At 30.9% G+C, this 19,874-nt stretch overlaps 1 protein-coding gene across 2 annotated transcripts in view; it reads left to right on the forward strand.

Moving 5' to 3' along the window:
- The window catches only part of LOC111614594 (IQ and AAA domain-containing protein 1-like), a 97,325-nt gene that overhangs the window by 35,095 nt on the left and 42,356 nt on the right, over positions 1-19,874 (forward strand). For both annotated transcript variants that reach the window (XR_002754961.1, XM_023355964.1), the window contains exons 7-9: positions 492-703; positions 8,150-8,237; positions 14,726-14,801. Coding sequence is in view for 1 of the 2 variants with exons in the window: in XM_023355964.1 (XP_023211732.1) it covers positions 492-703; positions 8,150-8,237; positions 14,726-14,801 (376 nt within the window). In the remaining variant the exon portion in view is untranslated. The remainder of the gene's footprint in view (positions 1-491; positions 704-8,149; positions 8,238-14,725; positions 14,802-19,874) is intronic.

A 19,874-nucleotide genomic window follows, 5' to 3' on the forward strand; every position in this document is an offset into this window, starting at 1 on the left:
AATCTTAAAGTTAGAATGTTAAGGTGTTATGTGATGTCAGTTTTGTTTTATGGACCTTAGATAAAAATATTTTAAACAGACTTGAAGCATTCGAAATGTGGTTATATAGAAGAATTTTAAAAATATCTTGGACAGATAGAATAACAAGTGATGAAGTTATGGAAAGAATGGGGAAAGAAAAAGAAGTTTTAAATAATACAGTTAAAAGAAGAAAGATGGGTATTTTGGCCACATCATCTGAGGAAGTGAATATGAAATTTTGAGAAATATTTTAGAGGGAAAAATCTGTGGAAAGATAAGCTCAGGAAGGAGAAGGAAAATTTGGTTAGGCAATGTATGTGAATGGAAAAATAAGAAAGCAGAAGAACTCGCATGTGAAGTACAATTGAGATTGTTATAATAATAATAATCCTACATTCAGAAATGAATATAGAACTGGAAGAAGAAGAAATGTTCATACTAAGTATATATCTTATTTTATATTTTTTTAGCTATCTTCAACAATATTACCAGCAGACATAAAAACAACATATAATGGTGATTTGGAACAGCACAGAGAATTACAGCATAAAATGAAAGCAGAAAACTTAAAACTATATGAAAAATCTCTTGTTGATATTAAGATGCAAATAAGATTACAAGAATCAGATGACATGAAAGAAAAATTAAAAGATGATATCCGAAAATGGTATCTTTCATACAGGTAATTTAATAGTAACCAAATTGAAAATTTATATCTAAAAATAATTATTGTATTTTCATGCATATTACTCATGGGTTATCTGTGTTTAAAAGAAAGTTTGAAAGTGGAACAGGTTGTATGAGATGGGTTATATGCTGATTTTAAATTGGCATATAACCCATCTCTTCAAATAGCTTTTTCTTTATCTGAAGTCACTTTGTCTAACACCAAGATTGTCTTTAGAAAACATTAAAAGTCTTTTGTGCACCACAGACATTCATCTTGAAACATCAAAGATACAAGGAATATCAAACATATGCTTGCCTCATCTTTAGTTCTCCCATTCATTTTATGTATATTCAATCTATACTTTAATTGATGATATTAGACACTCCAATTTGAATTTGTATCTTGAAAGCTGATAAATTTCTGGTAATTATTCCCTATTTCATTATGATGTCATTTTAGCAAACTTGACAGTTAAGTCACATGACATTGTAATTGTCAACCTAATAAGCTATAAACTCATTTCTGGAAGAAAAAGTATATTAGTATACATTTTTGGCCTATCTTATGCCAACATCAGCCCAACGGCAAATCTTGAAATTTTGGGTTCCCATACAAATGTGACAATAAAGGCCTCTGTTCCAACTGTACTGCTGCTGCATTGTAAAGTTGTTCTTCCTCCCCTATATCACACTATAGAAGGCTGCCATACTAAACACGTGTCACATAATCAGGAAATTCTTAAACACAGATACATATATGAACAGTACATAAACATATTAATAGCTTGTTTTGTGGTTATGTTTTGTCCTTGGTCTGGCATAGCACTAGGCAGCAGTATTAACCAACTTCATTATAATAATAATCTTTATATATATATATATATATATATATAATCAGTGTCATGCTGTCCATGGAAGTTGTGGAAGTGATGCTTCCCCTTGTATTTTCTAAAATATAAACATATTAATATATTGTGCAATTATTTTCATATTTCAACATACTTTGAATTACTTAAAATTAATATTTTATTATAACCACATTATGTATCTTATTATAAATTTCTACACTACATATGAAAATAATAAGATTTGAATATAAATTTGTATATCCATATTCCCAGTGGAAGCATTGTATTGTTGAATACAGAACAGCTTCCACAGCAAAAATATTTGAATGGTGTAAGCAGCCAGATTACAGGCATTCACGCATGCACTTTACAGAGCACCAATCTTGTGGTTTAGCTAGTGAATGCTACACACTAAAATATCTTATAATGCTTCCAATGATTCTATCCAGAGCCAGCACAGCTTCCCTATCATCAAATATTAGTGAGAAGATTCCATTTCTGCTCCAGCTTAGATACATAAACCAATGTTCATAACCAAGAGACTGAGAGAGAACATAGAGACATTGGAGACTGAAAATCTGATAATTTCATATGCAAAATAGGAATTAATTGATAAAAATTGATCTGAAACTGAGATTTGATGTTGCTATGATTATTGCACATCACTCTAAAATAGAATAAATAAATAATTTTATTAGAGGAATATTAATCAATAAATTAAATTCAAACCATCTTATATCCATTGCACATTTCTTAATTTTGTTTAACTGCTTATGTCTAATTAGGTAATCATATAAACTTTTATTTTATTGCAGTTTTGGTTTTGTTTCATATCTTATGTAGATGTTATTTATATTAAGTATTAATTAATTTATTGATTAATTAATTTATATTGATTGAATGATTTTATATGTAAAAAATAGTTATTTTAATATATTCCTTGTCAAAATTGAGAGATGCTGTAGTTCAACTCAACTCTTGTTTCATTCTAATTTTATTTAAGAAGTATCTTTAAATTCTATTCCAATCAGGAATAGAAATTTTTACTGTTGTTTTGAATGTACTGTACTTCCCCTTTGACAAAATCTTGCTCTGGATGAAAATGAGTGTACTTGTGTAAATATTACCAGTTAAGAGAGTAACAAGCCAAGACTTATTTTTTTTAAGTGGGGTATTTGTTCTTAATGTAAAGCATTTTGAGAATAAAATTCACAAACAACAAAAAGTGATTACAAAATGAAATTTTATAATAGTTACATATACAATTTTCAAAAAGTCATTTTTAAACCTATTAGTTTTTGAAGTTATAAATTGTAGTGAAATGTTCGCTACAATTTGCTTGCATATCAGGTGAAGCAGCTACACATCCTTCAAGAAGACTAAAAAGAGATCTGAAGTGGTTGAAGCTTCATTTGTGTGAAATGGTCATTGTAATGAGACACTGTTTATTCAGATGTTGCTTTTTATGATATTCATTTTTTAAATATACAATCAGCGATTTTACAAAAATATATAACTATTTAGACAATTTTTGTGTTGATATAAAACAATGGGAAACCATATTAAAAGTTTACTAGCTTTTAATCTGGGAAACACTGGATCTGTCTGCTAGTTTAACATATAAAGGTCTTTTTAAATAATATATTAAATCATATTCTCTTATATTCCAAATTTTTTTACCTGCAAAAAGGAGATGTAAAAAGTACATAAAATGGTCCTCATACTTCAAATTTAATTCATTCCAGGATAATTGAATTCTGAATCAATTAATCCATTCCTAGACCATAAACAATACCCAATTCAATAAACTTAAAATAGCAAATACACATAATTTTAGGTAAAAATAGCATAATTAAATGCCCTAATAATAAATTAAAACCAGGGCTGTGGAGTCGGAGTCGTGGAGTTTTAGTGTTTTAGCCAGAGTTGGAGTCAGAGTCGTCAAAAAATTTGCCGACTCTGACTCCTTTTTACTTCCCAATTTGTTATTTATATACAAATGGAAAAGTGTTGAAATCGTGTCAAATTTGACCCTCCATGTTTTTTTTGTTTTGCAAATCTACGTGTTTGGAGATTTCCCGAACCCCCAAAAAAGTCAATAAAAGAATCGCACGCGTGTGTCTGTTGGCGTCTAATTTGTTTAATTTCTTTATTTTCTGTTCTGAGATATTAAACAATATGTCAGAATGGGTAAAGTTTAAGAAACAAAATGTGGCACTATAGCTTGCATATAAAGGGGCATTAATACTATTAAATTTTGGTTCTTAATTAGGGTGAAGACATAAAAGGGGTCACATGTCATATGTCTTAATGAATATTTTACTCGTTATTAGCATTCAAAATTTAAAAAATAAATAGTAAAACTCGTCTTTACTCTCAAAGTAAGCTTCTTTTTGTCATTTTATAATAGTACAGTAAAACCTGTTAAGATATTCTCGCCTACAATGTTAGAATGTGTATGGAGACATGATTTAGTTCAACCACTCTGATGCTTAATAACTAACTCCTGTGTTAAACCATCTGACTCTGATTCTAACCACTCTGACGCTTAATAACTAACTCCTGTGTTAAACCATCTGACTCTGATTCTAACCACTCTGACCAAAGAAATTATTAGGCTTCAAACAAGGTGAACCAAATCATGCCCCCCCCACACAGTCTAACATCCACACATATAGAAAAAAAAAAATCGAATCTTTTGCATATCTCAAAATTTCAAGGTGTCCTGAGTCCAAAAATGTAAAAATTTGGGAGGGGTCATTTTTTTGATTGAGTGTTACACTTTCCCTCTGTTATATATAACAGCTGAAAAAGTAAAAATTATCGAATAAATATTTATATATTGACTGTGTCATTACTTAGAGGAGTCTTTTAGCTTTGGAATAAAAAGTTTCTACGTTCTATCTTTATTAGAACTCTATTTATTGAATCTTTTATTCTGAGGTCATGTGATGACATCAGAATATCCGGGTCTCTTTTGGTAACAAGTCTGCTTCTAGTCGGAGTTGGAGTTGGTACATTTTTACACGACTCTGCAGCCCTGATTAAAACATGAAAAAATTGTAAGGATCTGACCCTCTGTAAGGAACAGGAGCACCACCAACAAGCAGTCTGCCTTAGGTGGGAGGCAGAGACACTCACTTTTCCTGCAACTTTGTTAGGATGATGCAAAAGTGGTTTATATGTATGGGGGTAACGGTTGCTGGACACAGAGACTCACACAGAAATCAGAGTGAGAAAATTGATTGCGTTTATTAAAACAAAATATGAAATCATGCTTACAACAGTTGTATTACACTGTCCAGTTGAAGAAGCTCATAAGATGAAGAAGAGTTTACACACCAATCAGAGAAAGTTTGTCAGCAAATCTTGTTTGAAAAGTTCTGAGAGAAAGTCTGGATGTTGGAGGTCTCGAGGATGGAGGAATTGTCAGTAGGGAGGTTGAGTTCCTTTTTGCCATACAACTTCCAAATTCCTGGGCTTCTCTTGTTCTTTGGAACAGTTTTGACATAGGTCCCAGGTCTCTACAATCTCATTCCCAACCTTTCCATGTCCTTGGGATTTTGGGCTTTTATACAATCTTTGCCTGAAATCCTGCATTTTGATTGGTCTGAAACAGTGATCTCTCCTAACTCCGTTGGTCCCTGATCTGTTGCTAGGGACACAATTCAGGCCTTGGGATTGTCAGAACACCCCTGCCTGGACCGCTCCCCTTGGGGTCTGGTCATGCTCTTCCTCACATGACTATCCTGTAAATTTCGGCCAAATGTGTTTTTTCTTGTCTCGGAGAAGACGCCACTGGGTTTATATGGTCCTGGCCACTCCCCTCCTGAAGGAATACCCACATTTTTCCTTTAAACTCTGTATAAGATGGCCACTGAAATTCCCTGATGGTCGATCTCCTGCTTTCCCTCACAATCTATGATCAGGGATGTGTCAATCAGGTCTTGGAATGCAACAATTAAATCATATTGCACCTTGTTTCTTCCCAGCCCTAGTTCTGTTTATGAAAATAAGTCATTGGTTTATTGGCTTTGGTTCGACAGCTGGTCTCCAGTCCAAAGGGTGAGGTCCCAGCATCACAAAATAAATAAAATACATAATATTGTATAATAAAATAAAAATTGCATTTTCTGGTCACATACCATTGACTTCAGCATCTTAAACATTACCACTAGATTCACCATATGTATACTGCTTATGTGATAAGTTTCCTTTTTTATCTCAGTCATCAATATTACAACCTTTCACACACTTCTCAGATGCCAGGGTTGTAAGTAAAGGTTGGGTATATTTTGTTGAACAGAAAGGTTTTGCATATTTTTAACAGCTGCCATTAATTAGCATTGATGTGAGATTTAATTATAACAGTTGTGAAATTTAACACATTATTGAAGTTGTATTCTTTGTTTAGAACTTATTTTAAACTTTTTACTTCACAATTTATTTGAATAAAATTAAGTGGAAAATGTCTTCAGATAAAAAATATATTAGACATAGTATGCTTTATGAGTTTTGGAAAGGATATAACACTGTACAAACAGCAAAATTTTGTAATGTGTATGGGGAAGATGCTCCTAAACTTTGAACATGTCAAATGTAGTTTAAAAGTTCTGTTTGGGACATTTTGAATTCAAGGATATAAAATGTTTAGGTTACCCAAAAACTTTAACGAAGAAAAATTGCAGGAAGAAATTGTTAAAAATCAACAAATAACATACAATACAGTATACATAACAAAACACATAAAAAATAAAATAAAAAAAGCACCAAAAACATATGAATGTAATGTGAGAGCAAGAGATGACTTTGGTGCACAACAGATTGTGTTCATGCTTCATGTACACTTTTCACTGTGCATGCAGTTCAAACTCTGAGGCAAATTTTTGTTCAGTTTAATGTTTGTGGTTTTGGCGTGGTGGTTGCTTTTATCTTTGGTCGGTGCGAGTGGAAGAAACGAACGAGACGAGATCGTAACAAAAACTAAACTTTTATTGTTCTTCTCGCGTACTAGGTACAGCACATGTCTCGACGATGCGGCTAACAAAGGACAACTGATTTTCGACCGTCTTTGTGTAGTGAGTTTGAATTTATTCCAGGAAGTGGTGACTCATATGCCCAGGGGTAATTGCTTGTCTTTTACAACCGTTAAGGATACAGATGTGAAAGGCGGCGTTCGCCACATGTTCAAACTTTGAAGTACAAGGTACCATTGCATTATATAAAATATATTTGTAGTGAAACATTATTTTGGAATATGATAAAAGCAACTGTCAGAAACAATTGATAACATGTTTGGGCAGATTTCCTAATTTAAATTAGTTTGTGAATTATTTCTTTACAGAAGGAACATTAATCTGAACCAATGTATACTTGCCTTGTCAGACCATAAATACATTTCAGGAACTTTTTTCCTTTCTTCAGTATGGCAGGCACCTGGGATACATCATTTTACTTAGGGAAAGTATGGAAAGAGGGAAAGTATGGTCATCAGTCAAAAAATGACTTCCCAAGATTTTTACATTTTTGGATTCAGGATATTGCTCGGGATATTGAAACATTGAGAAATGCTAAAAAGTTTAGGGATTTTTCTGTATATATGGATGTTAGTGAGGGGGCACAATTTTTTTCACCCTGTTTGAAGCTTAATAATTCCTGTGCTTTTTGTCAAAAATTTCTGAAATTTCAGGGAGGTTTGTTTATTAATGTTATTGATGCTATTAAATTTTGGTGGTTAAAGGTTGATGAGGTGAGGAGATAGAGGGGTTGTGTGTCATATCTCAAGTAAGGTCAGACTTAATGACAATTTTACTTGTTATTAACATTTACAATTTTTTTTTATAAAACTCATCTTTACCCTCAAAATTAAGCTTTTTGCCATTTTATAATAATTATAAATATAAAAAGTTTTTTAGTAAAATATCATAACAGATGATGCCACACAAAGTTTTAAATGTTGCCAGGAAAGTTAAACAACTTGTTGTTGGATATTGCAATCCGTAATATTAATACATAATCTTTCTGTCATAATCATACATAATCATAATGTCATTTAAATAACAGTCCGTTTCAACATAAACAACTGGACTAGTTTTTGAACTCTCTTTATTTCTGTGTCATATATAGTCAAATAATAAGAATACAAATTTGAGTTATTTACATTTGGTGAGAAGACACAATAGCAGAATTTCCTTACAGTTTTTAACACATTGTTACAATCTCTGTTAATAACAATATTTTTAGGAACATAATTAACAAAGCTAGTTAAATTTCTTAACATTTGAGATAACAATGATCAATCTGAGAAAAAAAAATAATTTTTTTCAGAGTAGCTTTTTCAATAAATAATATCTATTAATTAAATAATTTAAATACAATGTCAATAACTGAAATTGTTTAAGTAACAATTTCAGTTATTGACAAAACGAAAATGTTAACAAAATGAAAATTATAATTTCAAATTTTTATTGTGGTCTACATAATGTATTACAAAACATTTATTGATATAAATTTAAATAATTGTATTAAATTTAGATTATGTATTATTTGTAAATGATATTTTTTAACAATATTTAAAAACAAATCTATATTAAAAACTTTTCTTTTTATAGAAGTAAACATAGCACTTATCCCAATTTTCCATCTGAAAAAGAAGGTGGTTCAAATTTGATTTTTCATCCTCAAACAGTAGAACAAAATGTAAGTATTTTTGTTTGTATATTATGTATAAATATAAGTATATTTGGTTGTTCATATAATAATTCAGTCATTTTGTTATTTCCATTAAAAAATTTTATTAAAAAATAAAAAAATTTACAGATTGATGTGTGTTGCATACATAAAAGGTATTGTTTAAAGCAAAAACATTTTTTTTAAATTTACATATATTTAAAGTATTTGTAAACTAAATCTAACACATTTTTAAAATTCTATATTCCTCTCCTGTACACAATTCAAAGAATTTTTAAAATGTGTTAGATTGGTCAATTGGAGGATACTTATTGGGCTGCAATTTGTTATGCTACAATTTGAAAAATTGTACACCTATAAATTCCCACTGTCGTATGTCTGTCTGTCTGTCCTTCCTTAATTTCAAAAATGGAGTTACATAGATGGAATGTCAAGATCAGATATGAAAAGCTTAAGAGCAGGAGGCTGAAATTAACAATAAGTGAACTTCTGGTTTTAATCAGAAACCACATTGTTTCAATTCAAAGATTTTTCCCTGAACAGAGTTAGATACATAACCATACTTTTCCTGTTAGCAATAGAGTCATGCCATGACTCTATTGCTAACAGGAAAAGTAGGATGTACTGTACAGGGGCAAAACACTACTTCACACAGGCAAGTACTATGTGCTACCTATCACAGTAATGGCATAATGGCACATTTATTTCATGCTATATCATTGTTGCATATTATAATCATCGCTAAACCCGATGTAATATAGCTAATCACCACACATATGCCGTAAATCCATCGGGCTAGTTTTAAGGCTAATTACTAAATAAATTACGTAATTAATTTGGCACTAGAGGTAAGCGTTAGGCGCCATCTCTTATTAATATTAATAATTATAAATAAATTAATTAATTTAAATAATTTAGAACCGCTGGGAGAAAAAATCGGCCCGGAGCGGGACTCGAACCCACAACTCCTGCTTACCGTGCAGATGCGTTGCCAGTTACGCTATCCGGACCTCCGATCCGATCTCCTCTTCCAGCGTATAACTATGTAACCATCGACGGTTATTACAATGCCGGCTGGGGACACATTCAGTGCCCACGTCCTACTCCTATAAGGCACTCAACCGGCCATCGCAAGCCCCGGCAAGGCGTAATATATATAATCATCGCTAAACCCGATGTAATATAGCTAATCACCAAACATATGCCGTAAATCCATCGGGCTAGTTTTAAGGCTAATTACTAAATAAATTACGTAATTAATTTGGCACTAGAGGTAAGCGTTAGGCGCCATCTCTTATTAATATTAATAATTATAAATAAATTAATTAATTTAAATAATTTAGAACCGCTGGGAGAAAAAATCGGCCCGGAGCGGGACTCGNAACTCATCTTTACCCTCAAAATTAAGCTTTTTGCCATTTTATAATAATTATAAATATAAAAAGTTTTTTAGTAAAATATCATAACAGATGATGCCACACAAAGTTTTAAATGTTGCCAGGAAAGTTAAACAACTTGTTGTTGGATATTGCAATCCGTAATATTAATACATAATCTTTCTGTCATAATCATACATAATCATAATGTCATTTAAATAACAGTCCGTTTCAACATAAACAACTGGACTAGTTTTTGAACTCTCTTTATTTCTGTGTCATATATAGTCAAATAATAAGAATACAAATTTGAGTTATTTACATTTGGTGAGAAGACACAATAGCAGAATTTCCTTACAGTTTTTAACACATTGTTACAATCTCTGTTAATAACAATATTTTTAGGAACATAATTAACAAAGCTAGTTAAATTTCTTAACATTTGAGATAACAATGATCAATCTGAGAAAAAAAAATAATTTTTTTCAGAGTAGCTTTTTCAATAAATAATATCTATTAATTAAATAATTTAAATACAATGTCAATAACTGAAATTGTTTAAGTAACAATTTCAGTTATTGACAAAACGAAAATGTTAACAAAATGAAAATTATAATTTCAAATTTTTATTGTGGTCTACATAATGTATTACAAAACATTTATTGATATAAATTTAAATAATTGTATTAAATTTAGATTATGTATTATTTGTAAATGATATTTTTTAACAATATTTAAAAACAAATCTATATTAAAAACTTTTCTTTTTATAGAAGTAAACATAGCACTTATCCCAATTTTCCATCTGAAAAAGAAGGTGGTTCAAATTTGATTTTTCATCCTCAAACAGTAGAACAAAATGTAAGTATTTTTGTTTGTATATTATGTATAAATATAAGTATATTTGGTTGTTCATATAATAATTCAGTCATTTTGTTATTTCCATTAAAAAATTTTATTAAAAAATAAAAAAATTTACAGATTGATGTGTGTTGCATACATAAAAGGTATTGTTTAAAGCAAAAACATTTTTTTTAAATTTACATATATTTAAAGTATTTGTAAACTAAATCTAACACATTTTTAAAATTCTATATTCCTCTCCTGTACACAATTCAAAGAATTTTTAAAATGTGTTAGATTGGTCAATTGGAGGATACTTATTGGGCTGCAATTTGTTATGCTACAATTTGAAAAATTGTACACCTATAAATTCCCACTGTCGTATGTCTGTCTGTCTGTCCTTCCTTAATTTCAAAAATGGAGTTACATAGATGGAATGTCAAGATCAGATATGAAAAGCTTAAGAGCAGGAGGCTGAAATTAACAATAAGTGAACTTCTGGTTTTAATCAGAAACCACATTGTTTCAATTCAAAGATTTTTCCCTGAACAGAGTTAGATACATAACCATACTTTTCCTGTTAGCAATAGAGTCATGCCATGACTCTATTGCTAACAGGAAAAGTAGGATGTACTGTACAGGGGCAAAACACTACTTCACACAGGCAAGTACTATGTGCTACCTATCACAGTAATGGCATAATGGCACATTTATTTCATGCTATATCATTGTTGCATATTATAATCATCGCTAAACCCGATGTAATATAGCTAATCACCACACATATGCCGTAAATCCATCGGGCTAGTTTTAAGGCTAATTACTAAATAAATTACGTAATTAATTTGGCACTAGAGGTAAGCGTTAGGCGCCATCTCTTATTAATATTAATAATTATAAATAAATTAATTAATTTAAATAATTTAGAACCGCTGGGAGAAAAAAAATTAGTGCCAAATTAATTACGTAATTTATTTAGTAATTAGCCTTAAAACTAGCCCGATGGATTTACGGCATATGTTTGGTGATTAGCTATATTACATCGGGTTTAGCGATGATTATATATATTACGCCTTGCCGGGGCTTGCGATGGCCGGTTGAGTGCCTTATAGGAGTAGGACGTGGGCACTGAATGTGTCCCCAGCCGGCATTGTAATAACCGTCGATGGTTACATAGTTATACGCTGGAAGAGGAGATCGGATCGGAGGTCCGGATAGCGTAACTGGCAACGCATCTGCACGGTAAGCAGGAGTTGTGGGTTCGAGTCCCGCTCCGGGCCGATTTTTTCTCCCAGCGGTTCTAAATTATTTAAATTAATTAATTTATTTATAATTATTAATATTAATAAGAGATGGCGCCTAACGCTTACCTCTAGTGCCAAATTAATTACGTAATTTATTTAGTAATTAGCCTTAAAACTAGCCCGATGGATTTACGGCATATGTGTGGTGATTAGTTGCATATTAAGTTAATATAATGCATATTTTTAAAACTTATATCCTTTTTTGTAACAATTATATATCGTTTTATTATTTTCTTAAACATTTTGCCAATAGATGGCACTACATGTAAATGCAGCAAATGAATGTAAACAGAAATTAATTGCTATATAGAAATCCAATCAATATTTTGGGGTGGGATGTATGACATTATCCAAGTTAGAAGTATGTCAACGTAAATGCCAAATTTCGTAGCAGTTGGTCAAACAGCCTAGGTGTGCATAGCGAACAAACAAATATCCTCATTTATACATTTAAACTGAGGTGACCAACTATTTTACAATGAAAAAGAGGACACAAATAAATTGAAGGAAAAAATATCGTAATAAAAGAAGCATTTTATTCATTGCAACAATAATACACTATAATAATATCTACTGCATATGTATGTGCTGTGTAATATTTCAGTAAGAAGTAAACAAAGCCACTTCCATGCGGTGTGCTCTCTCAAAGTCCTTTGTGCGGAGCATATGCATCTCATAATCACATCTTGCCACACTGTACCAAGCCTTGATGAATCATCACGTTAAATACAAACACATCACATACAATGGATTGGCTTGGCATCAATCGAATATGGAGATTTACAGATTAGTCTTCAAATATCGAAAAGGAGGACATGTAGGAGGACAGAACTTAAAAAAGGACTGTCCTCCCTAAAGAAGGACGATTGGTCACCTTATTTAAACATACTTGATCTATACAGTTAAACCTGTAAAACATACTACCAAATAGTTTTTTGGGTTTGGCAGGTTTTCATTTTATTCAGGTTCCATTTTGGATAAGTTTTACCACATATAGTTTATTATTTATATTTTTTAAACAATCTTTAAATTGCTATTTAAACATCATTTTGAATTTTTTAGATAGAAAAAAATGGAACTAAAAGTTAAAGAGAAAAAAGTAGTGAAAGAAAGAAAAATATATAAGAAAAAATTAGTAAGATGTTTCAGTAATAATATAACATAAACAGAGTTTTTATAAGGTCTCAATGTGTATTGCAATTATCAACATTTTTCACTAAAAGTTTTATTGAAAATGTCAAACATATTATGCCATATGTAAATTAATACAAAGGTGGCCTTGTCACTAAATAAAATATTATTCATTAAAATTTCCAGTCTGCAGCCTTAAATAGATCATAACACATTTCTTGACAAGTTGCATAAACAAGTTTATGAAATATCTGAATATGATAAGCTTATTTCTTTAATGTAAAATGCAAGATTTTTTATAGTGATTTGTAGAATACCAAGTTCTCTACCAAGTTGAGTTAAGAAACAATGTCTGCATGCAAGAGCGTTGCCAGCCAATGGGCCAGGGAGGGGCAAGATGATATAAATTGATAGAGGATATGAATTATGTGTAGGTAAAATAAAAAAATTCATAAAGTTTTAATCATTTACTATGTACCAGAGAAGAAATATCTTAATTAAAACATTTTTTTTTTTAAACTTACAAGAAGCCTAAGAATATTATTTTAATTAAAACTTAGCATTTAAATAATTTTTCGAATTTCTAGGAGGGGGCAGCTGCCCCCCTGGCAACTTCCTTGTCTGCATGGTGTCTGCAGATACAGGTGGCTGCCTCAAATTCCTCAGCCTCTATTTGCCAAAATTTATTCACAAGAACTTGAATGTTTGCCTTGTGGGACCGAATTTCTGGAATTTATGCCTAAACTCTTCTCTAACTTCTTTGTAGGATAATTTACTCAAACATGCACTTATTGTGACATAACTAAGGGTACATTCTGGTAGCCAGTGGTCACTTTGGGTTGCCTGTGGGGAAGACTCAGGAAGTCAAGGTGTAAAGTATTCCACTGTAGAGCATGGATGATATATATCTGTTTGTAAGAAGTATTAACATAGATTTTATATAATGATACCTTTATAGCTGTGTGGATAAGCCTTGGTATGAACTGTTATTGAACCAAGGTAGAAAGTATACTTCTCAAACCTTTTCAAGAAAACTGAAGTTAAAAAAGTCTTGAGTGATTTATGAGTAAGTTTTTGGAATTATTCACCAAACGCCACATGGCTTGGTGACACCATGCCTGATTTAAATTTCTGAAATTGTTGGTTTGTGTCTTGATGAGTGAATTTTTTTCAAATTGGTGAGAGTTTACATAAAATAATTGTAAGTCACATGAGATTATACATTTTGTCCATTTATTTTCTATTAAAAATATGCATTTTCTCTTCCTTGAAAATTCATTTTCAGTTAATATAAATTAATATTAATTAATTAGTTTTTCACATTTGGGAATGTAAGAATATTATGAATAATTTGATTTTTTAAGCAGTTAAATAAATTCAACAAATTATTAGTTATAACTAACTCCCATATCACATTGAATATTATATGGGACAGTAAATCATTTTTCAATATCACTTCACTAGTTTCATATTGTTTATATCATATTTCCTTTTCATAGCTAATAAAACAAGCAGACAATAAAAATAAATTGCCTAATTTTATGTTCTATTATTCTGGAATGAATTAATGGTAAGCTAATTATGAATAATATGGGAAAAAATAATAGAAGATTTGCAAAGACTAAAATATAATGCAGGTTTAATATATGTTATTGTGAGTAAAGAATTAGATATAAAAAAGTCAGAGTAGAGTTAAAAGGAAAAACTCACAAATGTCAGTTTAAGTTGCATTGGAATTTAATTTTATTTTTCATTAAATAAATTTTTCAATCTTTACAAATTTGAATTTCATAATTGTTATAAAGTGAACTAATTAATTAAGTTCTATTGTTTTTAATTATAGAAAACTCCAGAAAATGTTGTTACATCCCATTCCAGTTGTGTTCCACTTATTATTGAAGGATGTCTTGAATACAAAAGTAATTACCCAATAAAAATAATATGTAGTAATATTTATCTCATTTAGAATATTAAAATTTCATAATTTTTAATTTTATTTCAGTTAAAAAAAGTACAAATTATTTAGTAAGCATTGTAATTTTTTGCAAATAATTTGCAGGTTATCTATGTTATAAGGTCAATTTGAAAGTCGATGTGAATTATGCATTACTGTAGGTTATCTGTTAATTTTAAATGGTAATTATGACCTCACCAACAACTTCTTCTTTGTTTAATCTTACCAAGAGCATCTTTCAAAACATAAAAATCTTTCAAATGATGCAAATATTATCTGCTATTACAGTTTTTCTAGAAAATGTTAAAGACACATATACATATACTTAATCTTTAGTTTGTGCCTGGTTTTTATACATCAATCCATTTTTTAATTAATATTAATATTCATACTTAAACTTGTGTCTTGAAAGCTGATAAATTTCTGGTAATTCTGTTTCTATGTAATGACTCTCAGAGAACTACAGTGGTACCTCAGGATACGAAATTAATCCGTTCCGAAACTGAGATCGTATCATGAAAATGTCGTAAGGTGGATCATCTTTTCCCATACGATTACATGTAAAACCAAATAATTCGTTCCAACACGAAAAACATACTCAAATTAAAGCCAAGTAATACATTAAAAAAATAACTGTAGTAAGAAAAACAAATGAAAAATGCGAACTAATGTAACGTCGTATGGTGAGTTTTTGTTCGTAACGTGGAGCAAAAATATGTTCGAATTTCATGTCGTATCCTGAAAATTTCGTATGCTGGGGCGTTCGTAACCTGAGGTACCAATGTATTTAGAAACTGACTCAATTTTAGTGCATGCTAATTCTTTACAGTGAATAAAACTGAAATAATTGACTCATGAACTCTTATCATTGGCTATTGTCTATATGTAACTTTCTTAGTAAAATCAACAATAATGATATTAATGGCAATTAATTTATTTACAGCTTATTTACTTTATATCTGGTACGGCAATAATTTCTGACAAGAGCCACACTGGCCACATTACCCCCCTGAAACTCATCTCAAACTCAGATAATTCTTCAAACATCAGAAATACTACAAATTTTTTTTTTTTTGTAGTTTTAGGCTTTTTTCAAAGAATGTTATATAATTAGGGTATCCGTGTTGGTTAGTGGAAGGGGTCCCAAGATGGGCTCAAAATAGTCCCAAAGAGGGCTCATAAGAAATGACTAGTCCCTTGTGAGGGCTCATACACGTAATATTATGTTACGTGTATGTGTTATGTTTCAATTTTTATTCTGCATGTTATTTTCTTATGTTTATACTTTTATACTTACCATTGTCATTTATTAAATAAGAGGAAAAATAGGTAGCTAGGAAAGTCTGCAGTTTGCAATGTTTAATCAACCAAACCTAACCAATGTTTTTGGGTAACTCAAAGCCACAGATGAAAGAAAGCAGCAGTGAGCAATCCATTGATAACAAAGTCCAGCAAATATTGAATAGAGATTTTGAAGGAAAAATACAACACCCCACAGAGATAAAATAGTATGCCTTCTGGGAGGACTTGAGAGGGAGCTGGTCCCCGTTCGGGAGATGAGGTGAAGGAAACCCGGAAACTCTACCTTTCTCAACTGGTATTTGGGTACAGACCAAATACCAGTTGAGAAACCAACTAATTACAAAGATTCTAATAATGAGACAGGGCAACAAATAACAATGGGCTGCTGGAGATTATTACCAGATGAAGAAGTAGGTATAATAGAAAGAGCAGCTTCTAGAAGATAAGTGACTTCATCACACAGTTTCCAAACAGTTGTGTAGTTCTGTATGGTGAGCATTGTACTTAACCTGGAGTTGTAGTCAGTGCCTAGCAGAGGGCTAAATTATTGGCTTATGTGAGGGTTGAACCTATGACCTTCGCGCCATTAGCACAATGCTCTAACCGACTGAGCTGATGCTACAGATATTATCAACATTAAAGTTGTTCTGTTTAATTTTGTTTTAGTTTATTTTTGCATTTATTATTTACTAATTAATGTATTTGGCAATGCTTGGAATATCTTAAGAAAACATCAAACAGATTTGAAAACTGCATGGGCTTCATTAAACGTTGGTTCACATTATAGTTGCAAATTTCACAATTTTCCGTCACAGTCTTGCAAATTTCGTCAATTTTCTTTTGATCCTTTCTTAATAAAATAAATTTTGTTGTATTTATCTATATTTGCATAGATTTGTTCTATTGTATTTTATAGATATTGGTTGGCTAATCACTGCAAACAGTCAGATGAGTCCAGAGATCAGTTTTATCAAGCTTTAATGTCCCTTAGTAAAGACTGTAGATCCAAGTCTCTGCTGAAACTTTATAGATGGCTTGTTGACATCAGACATACAACAGAGACTTCTACAAAATCTTCTTTAAAATTTCAGGAGGCCCTGTCCAAGCCCATGCTTTAAAATTACTTTCATCCAATCTGGAATATAGTTCTGTTCCTGGTAATGTAAATGCCATAGGTCCACATCTTCCAGTGAAAAATGACAATTTCTAGTGCACCCCATCTCACTAGCTCAGACACTCCTTAACCTTTCTTGACTTTAGCTGCTGTCAACAAGAAGTGTTTTTAGTATAATTAGTTGTATCACCCACACCCCAAGTGACCAGCAAGAAATGAAACCTGTAATAATTGTTTAAAAAGGGAGCATTTCTCAAAAGTTTGTAAGCAAATGAAAGACAGCAAAATTACTTCAGCTGCTGTGTTTTCTGGCTCTTTGTCCAAAACTGTCATAGATATTGTGGAAGTATACCATAATTTATAGAATTTAGTATTAATTTTTCTTTCACTTTATTTATTTATTTTTTCCTGTTTCCTTCTGTTATCTTAATAATGTATTTCTTCTTTGCCGATGGGGGCCCATTCTATTTCTGGAGTAGAGCCCTCTTTTGACTGATTAAAACCAGTCTGACTGGTTTTGTGATTTGCTTATAAAATAATGAAGGAACCTCAAAGGGACACTTTTTGGATGGGAGTGGAAGAGAGACATTTGGCCCAGTGTAGCAGGAAGGTGGCGATTGTATTGTGAGAGATCTTTGTAGTCTGAGAAGACAAGATTGAACACTTAGTGGATTTTTGAAGGTTGTTTCAAGAGATGATGTCCCCATTCATTTTCTGTCAAAAATGTAAACACAAAAGGCATGAGTTATGAGAAGGAGTTTCAAAGTTTGATAAACACTATCTGATCACCATCAGGATATGGCATCAGATTGAACATCAACATCAACCTCTCCTGCAGCCCAATAGGTCTAAAATTGTCACCTGGAGACAAGGATGGACCAATAGAAAAGTTATGAGGGATATCATTGATCAATCAGAAAGCAAGATTGGGGAGAAAACCCTTTAAAAACTCATGTCTCAAGGACACGAGGTTCTTCCTCCAAGATCTAAGTTCCATTTCTGAAGATTTAACCTGTAAAAGTTCTCATTCTGGATCCATCCTTTCTTGTCTATCTTTCTAGCCTATCAGGATACACTCCAACTGCATAAACAAAATTTAAGTTCCTTGTGTTGTGTTTCTTGAGCAGCCAACTGTGGATGAACACCTCAGCTGACCCCAGTCCTACCTGATCCAAAATTCACCAGACAAAGCACCGTGGAGCTATCAACTCAAGCCATCCATCACCAAGGGACTTAACATTGACATAGACAGCGATATTTGGACTCTCTCTGGACTCTTGTCTTAGTCCAATAATAAGAAGGAATTCTTTATATGTAACTAATAGACAAAATTTTTGTAAGCATGTTTTTATTCAATTAAATAAGTTCTCTTGTAAATGGTAATCTTGATTCAGTGTCCAAATCACACTTGCATATGATCTTCCAACCCACTTGTTGTCCTGACATAAATATAGGCTATTTTTGAACTAAATCAGTGACCTCACATTATTTTGACAGTATATGTGTAATGGAAATGGAAGAGAATTCTGTAAATCTTTAGACAACTTTAAATTTATTTTTGTGCTTATAAAAATGTGTTTGATTTTGTTTTTGAGAGAGAGAGAGAAGTTTTGGAATTTTTATTATAGAAAGTTTAATTCATCTTATGTTAATTATTTAAAATGTTAATTAATTAAATTTCTAAAAATTAATATTAATTACAAATATAACTATTTACACATATATAGGGATTTTTAATTATTGATATATTGTTATATCCATATATTTTTGAAATATAAGTTTTAAACTCAAATTTCTTTTTATTTTGTAGATAAAAGTATGACCAAAAAAAAGTTACAATAGTTTAAATTAAAAGCCATCAAATATTTTTAATTTATATAAATTGTTAAGTGATTTTTTTTCAAAGTAACACTATATACACGTGTATATGTGATGTTACTTTATGAAGAAAAGTCAAATATAGGTTACTTAAACATGTGCTTGATTTTTCTGAGGTGATAATTTTTTACAATTTTGTTTTTAATTGATTATAAAAGATTTTAATTGATCTCAAATTAGTTCAGTTTGTTCTAATTGATATGAATAGATGTAAAATAATACAAAGTTAACCAAAGTATTTGAAATATTTCCAAAGTCTATAATATTTAAGATTAAATGATTTCAATAGAGCTATAAATGAAATAATTTCAAATTTTCAATAAAAAGTCCACTTGTATCATTTTATGTCTATTTCTACCATCAATTGAATATGATGTCAATTTTACTAGGTTAATGTATCAAATATTTCTAGAATAAAATAATCTGGAAAATCCAACAATCTGATTAATGTATTTTGTTTTAAAGGTAGGAAATGTTGTCATTCAAAAACAGAAAATGCTAAAAACATTTGAGGAGTCACTTTTTGTGATAAAATGTTTTCTAAGATAATTTACATTGTAAAATATTTATTAGTATTTTCAGTTTTTGGATTTATCTATGACATAATTTCTTACAAAAGATAATATTGTCATCTTACATATTAATAAATTAATTTTTAACTTACTGATAATTCAGAACAGTTAGAAAAAAAAAACAGCTTGGAATAAGCTGTGAGATGATCTTTTCTCTAGTATGTAATGCTAA

Source organism: Centruroides sculpturatus, unplaced genomic scaffold, assembly GCF_000671375.1.
Source record: "Centruroides sculpturatus isolate CEXI.00-Female unplaced genomic scaffold, Cexi_2.0 scaffold768, whole genome shotgun sequence".
Taxonomy (NCBI): Eukaryota; Metazoa; Arthropoda; class Arachnida; order Scorpiones; family Buthidae; genus Centruroides; species Centruroides sculpturatus.